The 9,929-nt window shown below is 51.0% G+C and overlaps 1 protein-coding gene across 1 annotated transcript; it reads right to left on the bottom strand.

The window, feature by feature from the left end:
- Nucleotides 1–8,185: 8,185 nt before the first annotated feature.
- Nucleotides 8,186–9,492, bottom strand: LOC118607836. Its single transcript, XM_036227199.1, has 2 exons — nt 8,785–9,492; nt 8,186–8,542 (listed from the first exon to the last, which is right to left on the bottom strand). Exons 1-2 carry the CDS (start codon nt 9,402–9,404, stop codon nt 8,515–8,517), a joined length of 648 nt encoding a protein of 215 aa, XP_036083092.1. The 5' UTR covers nt 9,405–9,492; the 3' UTR covers nt 8,186–8,514.
- Nucleotides 9,493–9,929: the final 437 nt, after the last annotated feature.

Below are 9,929 nucleotides of genomic sequence, written 5' to 3'. Positions count from 1 at the left end.
ATCGTGTGTGAGCTGTCTGCATTTCTATTACGAATCCCCGGCGATGATGATGCTTGAGCTAATTCAGGCGCGAACTCAGCGAGCGCTCACTCCGTGTTGGCAGCGAAGTCCTTGCGACGTTCACGTGACCCCGATTTCCCATTCAGCGCTCTACCCGCCAGATTATGCAGCATTTCAGATATGAAAACGAATTCCACGGCTGAGAAGCAGCCATTCACCCACGGGCCAGGCTCTCATCTCTCCCTGCACACCTGTCGGGAAGAGATCCAAGCGGAAAGTCCTCACTTGCCTGGGATAAAACGCGAAGCACCGAGGACGGCGAGGCTGCTCCGCCCGAGGCCGCCGGCGGGCGGCTGCGTCAGGGCGTCAGACCCGCCGGCCGTCCTGGCCTGTTTTATTCATCCTGGTTTCCAGGGATGACGCTCCGAGCTCTGAATGAGAGGCCCACTTTGTTTCTATTCCAGCACAACCAAAGAAAGAAATCTCACGATGCAGCAGTTTAATCAGAGTATGCCGATCGTCGCATTTCCTCCTGTGGGTTACGGGCCCTGCCCTTGTTTACAGGAGGGGAGAACAGAGCTCAGGAAAGGGGAGGATGAGAGCAAGCAAAGCGAGCCGTCTGCACCCCTCCACAATGACGAAGGGCCACGTGCCCCCCGCTACGTCGCCCTCGCGCGCCGGCGATCGCCGTGTTTGGCTTTGGTTCCGTCATGCCTCTTCGGCGTGGCTGAAAAGTGAAGAACGTGCACTGCAAATGACATGTGATTTTTGTCAATTTCTTTTTAATATACAGACATGAAAGTATGCCTTTCTCGACGTACAGTTTTATGAGATTTGACACATGCCCGGAGCGGTGTAACCACCACCACGATCGGAATACGAAACAGCCTCATCGGCACACGGCCAGCGCGTCGTGTTCAAATGCTCCTCCCACCCGACGACCGCAGTGACCACGAAGCTCTTCATCCCTACACCTCGCCCTTTACCCACCGTCCTGTAACTGGAAACCTGGCTTTGTTCATTTACGTAACGGATAAAGCGTTTTGTACTCGTCCGTGGCACCGCACGTATCGGTTACGTACTCCTTTTGACGACACCGTAGCATCTCGTACGGACCCGCCAGTGCTCGCTCATCCAGTCATCAGATAAAGGGCGCTTGGGGTGTCTCTAGGTATCGGCGATTGCCAATGACACTGCTACGAACATTTCCACACGTGTCGTTGCCTGACGTCCATTTACTTACTTTTTGGGGGTGAATACGTAGGTGTACTGTTGCTGTGAATCATGTAAGTGCATGTTTAACTCTATAAGAAACTGCCAAACTGTTCGCCATAGTCCCTGGACCATTTTGCATTCCCGTCTGCAATGTATGAGAATGCTAGCTAGTCTACGACCTCGCCAACACTCAGCACTGTCACGCAGCATTACTATTATCGTCGTTATTATGATTATGATTATTATTATTATTATTATTGCAATTCTAACAGGTGTGTGGCGGCACACCACGTGGTTCCACTTCGCATTCTCCTTATGACGCTGGGCATCTTTTCACGCGCTTACTGGCCATTCTATTTTTTTCTTCAGTGAAATGTATCTTCAACCCTTTTGCCCAATTTTAAGCGAGTCATTTTCTTAGCCTGAGCATACTAGGCGATTCCTAAGCTTACAATTTTTATTAAGTATAAGCAGAATAGCCAAGGTGATCAGCAGCAGAATTCGAGTCAATGACAGCGACTTAAAGCTAGATTTTAAGAAGTTCACATATTTACAGCTCCAGAACAATGCTCCTCAGAGTGTAGTGTGCAAATGAATTGCCTGAAGATCTTGTTTTAAAAATGCAGATCCTGGTTCGGTCGCACCAGTGGGGCCTGGGAATCTGCGTTTCTAACATGTTCTTAGGTGATGTTGGTCTTGGCGCCTTCATCCCATTTTCACTAACAAGAGTCTAGAGATTCTGGCCTAAACTCCCTTGCATAACCCCAAAGCTGACCAACACTCATCATGTCATTAAATCTTTCTCCTTTTTTTTGGAAGAAAAAAAACCCCACGAAATTAATAACTATATCGAGAAAATTATCTCTCTCCCTTAGGACATAAGGCAGACAGCTAGAACATGAACAGATATGTCATGAAGTCCCTGTACCAGATATCTGTCCAGAAACTGTGTGGTCACGTTGTTTAATTTTGCTACTAGGGGCATAGAGAGATCTTGCAATTGAAGTCAATGCAATAAAGAAATAGTATATATAAAAAGGTCTGCCTCATATATGTGTGTGTGTGTGTGTATCTCCTTTGTTAGAATCAATTATTTTTTACCGCCCCCCCCCCCAAATACTGTGATGACATCACTAGTTTCAGTCAAAACCTTCTCTCTTTCTCCCCACAATTATGCGGGACTCAGTGGGCAGTGTCCAGGTACCCTACGGCCTTATTTAAAAAGCCTCACACACAGAGGGCATGAATTAGGTGGGTATTATCTAAATGCAGCTTAATATTGCATCAAATATATAGTAAAATGACAATTGTCCAACTGTCTTTGTGACCTAAACTTGCTGTTGCATTTCTGATGTTCAAAGAATCAGAATTCCGTTAGCCCAGAGAAGTCAATCGCCTATGATTTTGGAAAATGCACAAACTCATTTTTAAGGGGTTGTGTATACTTGAGAAGGTAACCAAGATGAGACGTTTAGATTCAGGAGGAAAATATTAGAATTTCTATTTTCATTTATTCGTAAATTTCAAAATAAATAGATAGATAGATAGATAGATAGATAGATAAGAAAGTCCCATTTGACCACACCAGATGACACGCAGGGTCTTCCTTCAGACTTTGTGCCGTAAAGCAGAGGAAAAGAAATTATCTTTTGGATGTACGTTCGAAATGTCTGAGAAATGTTTTTGAAGGCGATGTCAAGGAGGCAGTTAGGCTGCTAATCACAGGAGAAGGAGGGCTGGACCCGTACGGCGACGAGGTGTCGGAATGCGGACGGGGTGGACGGGATCACTTCGGTGACACAGAAAGGTGTAAATGGGAGGGCACCCTCGCACTGAGAATTTTGTAGAGGAGAAAAAACCTTCAGAGAAAACCAAGAAGACACCAGACTCAAGGACGCCCAGAGAAGCAGGCGTATTCCCAGGAGAAAAGGGTGTTTCAGAAAATAGTAGACAGAGTGTTCAAAAAGGCTGATTGTCCGCTTTAATTACTGCCAGAAGGTGTAGGAAAACAATGCGGAAGATGCCGACTGGACTTGGTTACAGGGCGGATGTCATCGGCGACCGCGTCTAGCAAGCAGCCATCTCAGAAGACCACCGTGAAAGCGGTCACTCCCAAGGAAGGACATCTTCTTCCCGTTCACTACAGTTTATTTTATGTGATGTAAAGAAATATGTGTGTGAAGTGTTTTGAAAAATTCAAGAAATGCCAAAGCTGACAGACTGAAATATGTTTTACATTTGTCACCGATAATCCTGTCATCTGAAGATGAGTCCAGTAAAGATGCCGTGTTTTCTCACTTGGAAGGATTTTGTCTCTTTAATTTGTTTCATGTAATCGCAATTATATTTTATACAGTGGTCTTTTTTTTTTTCCCCACTTTTTTAACACACGTTTGAAACGCTTTGCAAGCATAGCATACCACAGTAAGCACACCACACAGATATTTATCCCACTTAGATTGCTTCCAATTTGAAAGTTGTCACAAATAAAGCTGAGATGAGCATCTTTCTGTCTAAACCTCCTCCCCAATTGTTTCGGATTATTTTCTGACAGAGGAATATCCGCGGGGAAATTTCCAGGCTAGATGTCGGGAGCACCTTCAGACTCTAAAGATTTACTTTAAATGAACATTTCCGTGCCCTGGAATGAAGAGGAGGACCCCAAGGAGACCCCGGGACGAGATAATAAACTCTTGGCGGTTTTAATTAGGCAACCTCCATGGACTCAGCTTCTGATTTCCTCTCTTATGATTCAGAATATTACTTTTCCACCTCTTCCTCCAAGGACCTATAACTTTCCTAATATTGAGCAGTAAAGCATCACTGGCCGTGAAGGGGGAGGCGTGGGGAGGGGAAGGGAGACAGACTGGAAGGGAAGAAAAGGGATGTGGAGGGGAGGGGAGGGGAGGGAAGGAGGGGGGAAGAGTAGACCGCTCGAGAAAGCCTTTGAGTCTTGTGTAACGTATTCCCCTTCAAATATCTGCACTGTCGCAGGTTGAAGGCCTGGCACAGCGGACGTCGATCGGTTCTAGCTTCCCTGACAACCTGCCTCCTCCTCCTTCTACCATCCGCAGCCTCCCACTCAGGAAAGCCCGTCAGCCGGAGTCCCCGTCCGGGACGGCCGCCCCTCTGTGGAAGGGAAAGCAAGCACGGTTCTCCTCTCCGTCTTGGGCCGACAAGAGGCCGCCGCACGGGGTGGGTTCAGCCAACCGGCAACGGATTCTGCGGTTCGAATCTTGAGAGAGCAAGGCAATCATGTGGGAACGAAGGTCATCGTCGTCGTCTTTGGCAGCCAGTCCCGCCTGGTGATCACCTGTTTCTAGGTCTGGCCCTCTTGCCTCTGCGAATCCTGATAGCCCTTCAGCAATCTCACCTGTCGTCTAAGTTAGCCTAAGTCAGTCTCCGGTGCTTGCAGAGACGTCTCTTGCCTGAGCCCAGCGGGCAGGGCCAGGCCACAGTTGGGATTTTCTGCCTTATCTTTAGAGCAATAGGAAACTATTAAGGGGTACAAATTGTTTCGGCACGAGACTAATGATCCGAGGGGTGAGGGAGGCCTTCTGGAGAAGGAATAGGAGGTCGGCAGAAGACAAGTATCAGGAAGAACACGAGGGCGCAGGAGAGTGGCCGCTCCCTCCAGACGGTGCGGAGCAGGAGGTGGCCGACACGCCGGGACTCAGGCCATAGTCTCGCTTGTGCATTATAAGGGGCTCCGGACACCGGGGAAGTAAGGGAAGGGGCTGGCAGGCTGCCACCACACGCGTCCGGAAGCCATTGCAAGGACAGACGAGGGTGCCAGGAGAGGCAAGCCATGCGGCTCCACGGCTGTGTTGTGTCCAGTTCGCGGGGCCACAAAGAAGGAGCAATTAGAGAGTGAGCTGTCCTCCCGACAGCTCCAGACGCCCCAGCGCTCACCTCCAACACGTTAGAGAGGAAAACGGGGCGCCCCCAGCACGCGGCCACCTCTGCCGCCTTCGAGAAGCCTTTCTTCAGCTTCGCTGGTCAGCTTCGCCTGAAACGTGGCATCTCAGCTCTGCCCACAAGGTCCTGGTTCAGAGGGTCAGGGCCAGACCCCGAGAGTGATTTCTAACGAGTTCTGCCATCCGATTCTTGGCGTCGTGGGAGTCTGCGAAACACCGCCATAAAGTCCTTTACCTGGTAAAGGCAGGAAACAGACACCTAGCGAGGATCATCCTGGTCATCTATGGCGGACCCTGAGGAAAGGGTGGTTGGAAGGCCGAGAGTGGAGGTTTTTGGCTTTGCACATGCCAGCATCCCCCCCGAGAGCTTGTGAAAACATGGGTGGCTGGTCCCCGCCCCCCAGAGGTTCTGAGTCACAAGGTCTTGTTTGAAGTCTGAGAATCTGCATTTCCAACAATTTCCCAGGTGATGCAGAAGATGCTGGTCCTGAGACACTGAGAATTACCGGCCTAGAAGGTACTCAGTGTCCAGTGCATTGGAGCCGAGGCCTTGGGAATTATCACTGGCTGACTTCGCCAAAGGGAGCCCACTCCACTGACAACAGAACGGGGGCCCTGTGAAGATTTACGCACCCCAGAGCCCCAGAGATCAAGACCTCCCACCCCCACAGTATATCAGAAACAGAGCCTGGAACCCTCAGGGCGGGTGACAGGTGCCCGGAGGCCCAGGCCAAGCCTCTCCCTCTGCGGATGGAACAAAGCACAAAGCAGGAGGTTGCAGGTAGATGGACGCCTGTACCTGAGCAGAGGTGGCGCTTCTACAGAAAACACCTGGGAGACCCTGGCGGAATCAAGGCAAGGAAACTGAGGTGAATGCCCGGGAGCCTGGGGACACATCCCCAGGTGTTTGGAAGAGGACAGCTGAGCTGTGGAAGAGGTCGTGCCAGCTGGGCATCAGGGCGGGAACTGGGGAGTGTGGGCAGAGACAGCTGGAGCTTTGGGCTCTGCTCCGCCACGCTCTGGGGGAACGAGGTCGTCATTCGCAGAACTGGGCCCACGGAGCCCAGGGCACAGGGCCACCGTCAGGAGGTCCTCGCCGATGCCAGACTATGCAAAGTTCTAAGCGCTTTTCATACTCACTCTAAGCCAGTGAGTGAGTGCCGTAGGCTCCACCCTTCACAGGCTAGGGCGCCGGGGAGCGGAAAAGCCAAAGACACCAACAAGATCTCAGGGGGAGCGGAGGAGCCGCATTCGCAGTTCAGGCCATCTGACTTCAAGGGCGAGAGGCCCAGCCACAGTGCGCCCCCCGCAGCCCCTTCTCCTTAATAGAATATGCATGTCTTCAGCACCCGCAACCTTCCAGTCGCTATTTTAGCCACTCGGGGGAGGGGCTCGAGGAGGGGATGCTACACATTAGAAAAAGATCATCTCCCTGCCCTGGGAGAGATTACAATCTGGTATCACGGACGGACGGCCCGTTTACAGCGATCCCCTAAACGAGGCAGATCGCAAGTGCAGGCAGCTATCGCCCGTGAAAAGCCGTGGGGACACAGAAAGAGAGGCTTGTGGGAGGAGGTGGCAGGTCTTGGAGATGGTGATGGAAGAGGCTTTTAATAAAGGCCCTGAACGGATTATAAATAAATAAGTGAATGAATAAGTAAATCAGTCCCTCCAAGGCTGGCACTTGAAAGAGATTATCTTGGAAGAAGCGGCACCTGGTTCCGAGGCTCTGACCTCATTTTCCAGGTTCTCCTTTGCATCCGCTTCCGGTTCCCAGTATGGCCATCGCGCCGGCCTCGGAGGGTGCTAATCTTTTTCAAATATTCTGCCCCAGACAGAAAAGACCTTGCCATTAGCTCCTCACTGTACAGCTGGGGCTGGAAGCAAAAAAGAACGAAAATCAATAGGTCCTTTACTAAACGCTCTGGAGAAGAAACGAGAAAATAAATAGTCTGACAACATCAAAACGCAGTCTAAAAGGGCTGCCGCATCCCCACGGAACCCCCGGGCAAGGGACATCAAGCCCGGCTCCTTCTCTTCCTGGACCCTCGTCTCCCTTGACTTAGAAGATGCTGTTTTCATCCCCGCCTGCTATCTGGACTCCTCAGAGTCTAGACAAGGAGATGGAGAATCTTCCTTAATTCCTTTATGGCCTTTCAGAGAATGACATGGCTACCTTGTCTGAAATCGAGTCTGCGTACTGCCATTAATTAACCGCAGACCTTTGATCCAGGCGTTTCACCTCTCTGAGTCTCTGCTTTTCCTGTTGGTGAAATTAGGGGTTTGAATGAGCAGTTAGCTTAGTCCCGTTTCTGATCTCTCTATAATTCTAGGGCTGTCCATGGTGTGATTCAAGTTGCTCAGAGCATACGTTTTGCCTCAGCGGTAATAAATACATTAAGAGAAATTGCCTGACCCTGGAAGGGCAGGTCTAAAGAAAGAGCCCATGTCCCCAAGCCCTTTGCTTTTAAAGAACAAGCCTGGGTGACCAGGACCTGGCTCCCGGGTTCTCACTCTATCTCTACATACATAGCATTTAAATTATATTAGGACTGAGGGAATGCAGGACCCCTTTTCTGTCTGGGGCAAGCTCAGTTGCATGTAGAAGCAGCATGACTGATAAAAACACAAAGGCCCGAGTCGTCAGCTTGTCCCTCAGGCCCCGGCGCCCAGTTTCCGAGCCATCAGAAGTGACAAGCAGAATTCAAGCTAGCCTTATCACATCAAGCCCTTACCCAGGAACTGCACACCATGGCCTGGGGTCATTCACCCATGGGCCATCAGTACACATAAGGAAGTGACAATTAGCCAACTACTGGTACTTGTGAGTTTCTTTTAATATGCGAAGATGCATACAGAATTTTCATATGATGACGCTGATGATAAGGCTCATTCTGAAAGAAGTAGAGAACCCAGTGGAAATATCAAAATGCTCGCAGAGGCTGCATCGACGTTACCAATAACGATCATTGCATCAAAGGTCATACTGTTGGCTGGAGGCTTTTCACCATTTGGGGGCCTGCCACACTTGGTGCTCCTCCTGTGGCAGGAGATTCGGGAGAAGCAGACCTGGAAGATCCAGCAGAACTGAGATGGAAACGCCTCCCAATGAGAGCACAGGCGAGGTCAAGACGCGGAACCCTGGCTCAGAAGAGAATCAAAGTTAGGAGCCCAGGAGGGCGGGGGTGGGGGTGGGGCAAACATTCCAGCCCCGGGTGCAGACCCAGGGGTCCGAGAGGTAGGAAAAGAGCAGAGCTGGACCACTGAAGGAGGAGGCGGAGCACAAGGTCGTTCTGGGGAAATACGAGAAAATATCTCCGTCGTCTGAGGCTGGACGCGAGGTGGCCTTTTAATGCCTGGTGTTGTGGTGCATGGCACTCATCTAAGGCTCTAGAAGTCGATCCAACCTGCTAAAAAAAAAAAAAAAAAAAAAAGACAACGGGCGTGTGTTTTCTGAGCTTCGTGATGTCGTTGGCTTCCAGCCGAATTTGGTTTCTGCCACCTAATTTCATGGAACATTAGTTACATATCTCTGAGTAATCATCGACGACAAACTTAGCAGCTTAAACCAAAGCGTGTTTATTATGCCGCAGCTTCTGTGCATCAGGAGGCCACGGCTGAACGTGCTGGGCTCCCCGCTGCAGAGTCTCACCTGAAAGCAGCCGTCAAGGCGTCAGCCAGGGCGGCAGCCTCACTTCGAGGTTCGGCTGGAAGGAGAGTCTCCCCGAGGCCCCCATGGCTGCAAGCAGCACCTGTTTCTTGCAGGCCGTAAGGCTGAGGACCTCGGCTTCTTGCTGGCTGTCGTCTAGAAACGGCGTTCAGTTTCTGGCCACGTGGCTTCTGCGCAGAGCAGCTCGCAGCATGCACGGCTCCTTCGTAGCCTGGCAGGACAATGTCGCCTACTGCGTATCTTATGTAGCAGAATCGCGTCCGTGCCATTGTACATATCCTATCGCCTTTGCCGTATCCTAGCGGCTTGAAGCAAGTTAGCCGACACATCCACACTCGAGCGAGGGGATTCTGCAACGGGCTGAACACTGGAAGGTGCAGCTCACGGAGCCGCCGCCAGCGTCTGCCACGCATCAGTAAAGCTGCCTGCTGGTGCTGGATCCCAACGCCACCCTTCCGTTCTCCCCGAGAGACTGAAGACTCCAGAGTTTGTGACACAGTTAAGTCCAGGCCCCCGAACCAGACAAAGGGGCTCCCCAGGAGTGCCGGAGCTGATGAGACGAGGTTGCTTCTCCTTCGGTTGGCTAACAGCTGAATTTCCATTCTCAGAAATAAAGCCTTCCTTTCCCCCAAACGGACAGGACCCACGGCCCAGGCGAGGGGAGGTGGAGACCCAGACAGGGAAAAAGCCTTAGGATCTCCTTCTGGGTCCCCGGAATCTACTGCACAAGTCGAGGCAGAGCTTGGTAACACAGGCTTGTGATTAAAGCCTCAGGGATCCAGTTGACTCAGAGTGAGTCAGCAGCGAGGAATGGCTGCCAAAAATAGCACGGGACGCGCCAGACTCCGCGTAATTAGTCCAGATGGAGGCTTCTTCCAGAAGAGATGACCCCTTCTCACTCGCGCTGCTCTGACATGCACGGAAGCTGGTGCTAATTTCAAACCCCATATTTTGGAGGGGGGGGCGGGGACATGGGTAAATTAGAATACCTGCAAAGGAGAGTCACCAGGAGGTTGCGGAGGCTGAAAGCATGGAGGATAACAAAAAGGACGAGCACAGGGACATTCGATCCGTAAAGGCACACTCCTAAAGTCGATAACAGCATCCTTACAGGCTGTCTTAACAGA

Source organism: Rousettus aegyptiacus, unplaced genomic scaffold, assembly GCF_014176215.1.
Source record: "Rousettus aegyptiacus isolate mRouAeg1 unplaced genomic scaffold, mRouAeg1.p scaffold_m13_p_10, whole genome shotgun sequence".
In the NCBI taxonomy this organism is placed as follows: Eukaryota; Metazoa; Chordata; class Mammalia; order Chiroptera; family Pteropodidae; genus Rousettus; species Rousettus aegyptiacus.
Note: the sequence above shows the minus strand (reverse complement) of the source record. Positions and strands in the feature narration are given on the sequence as shown.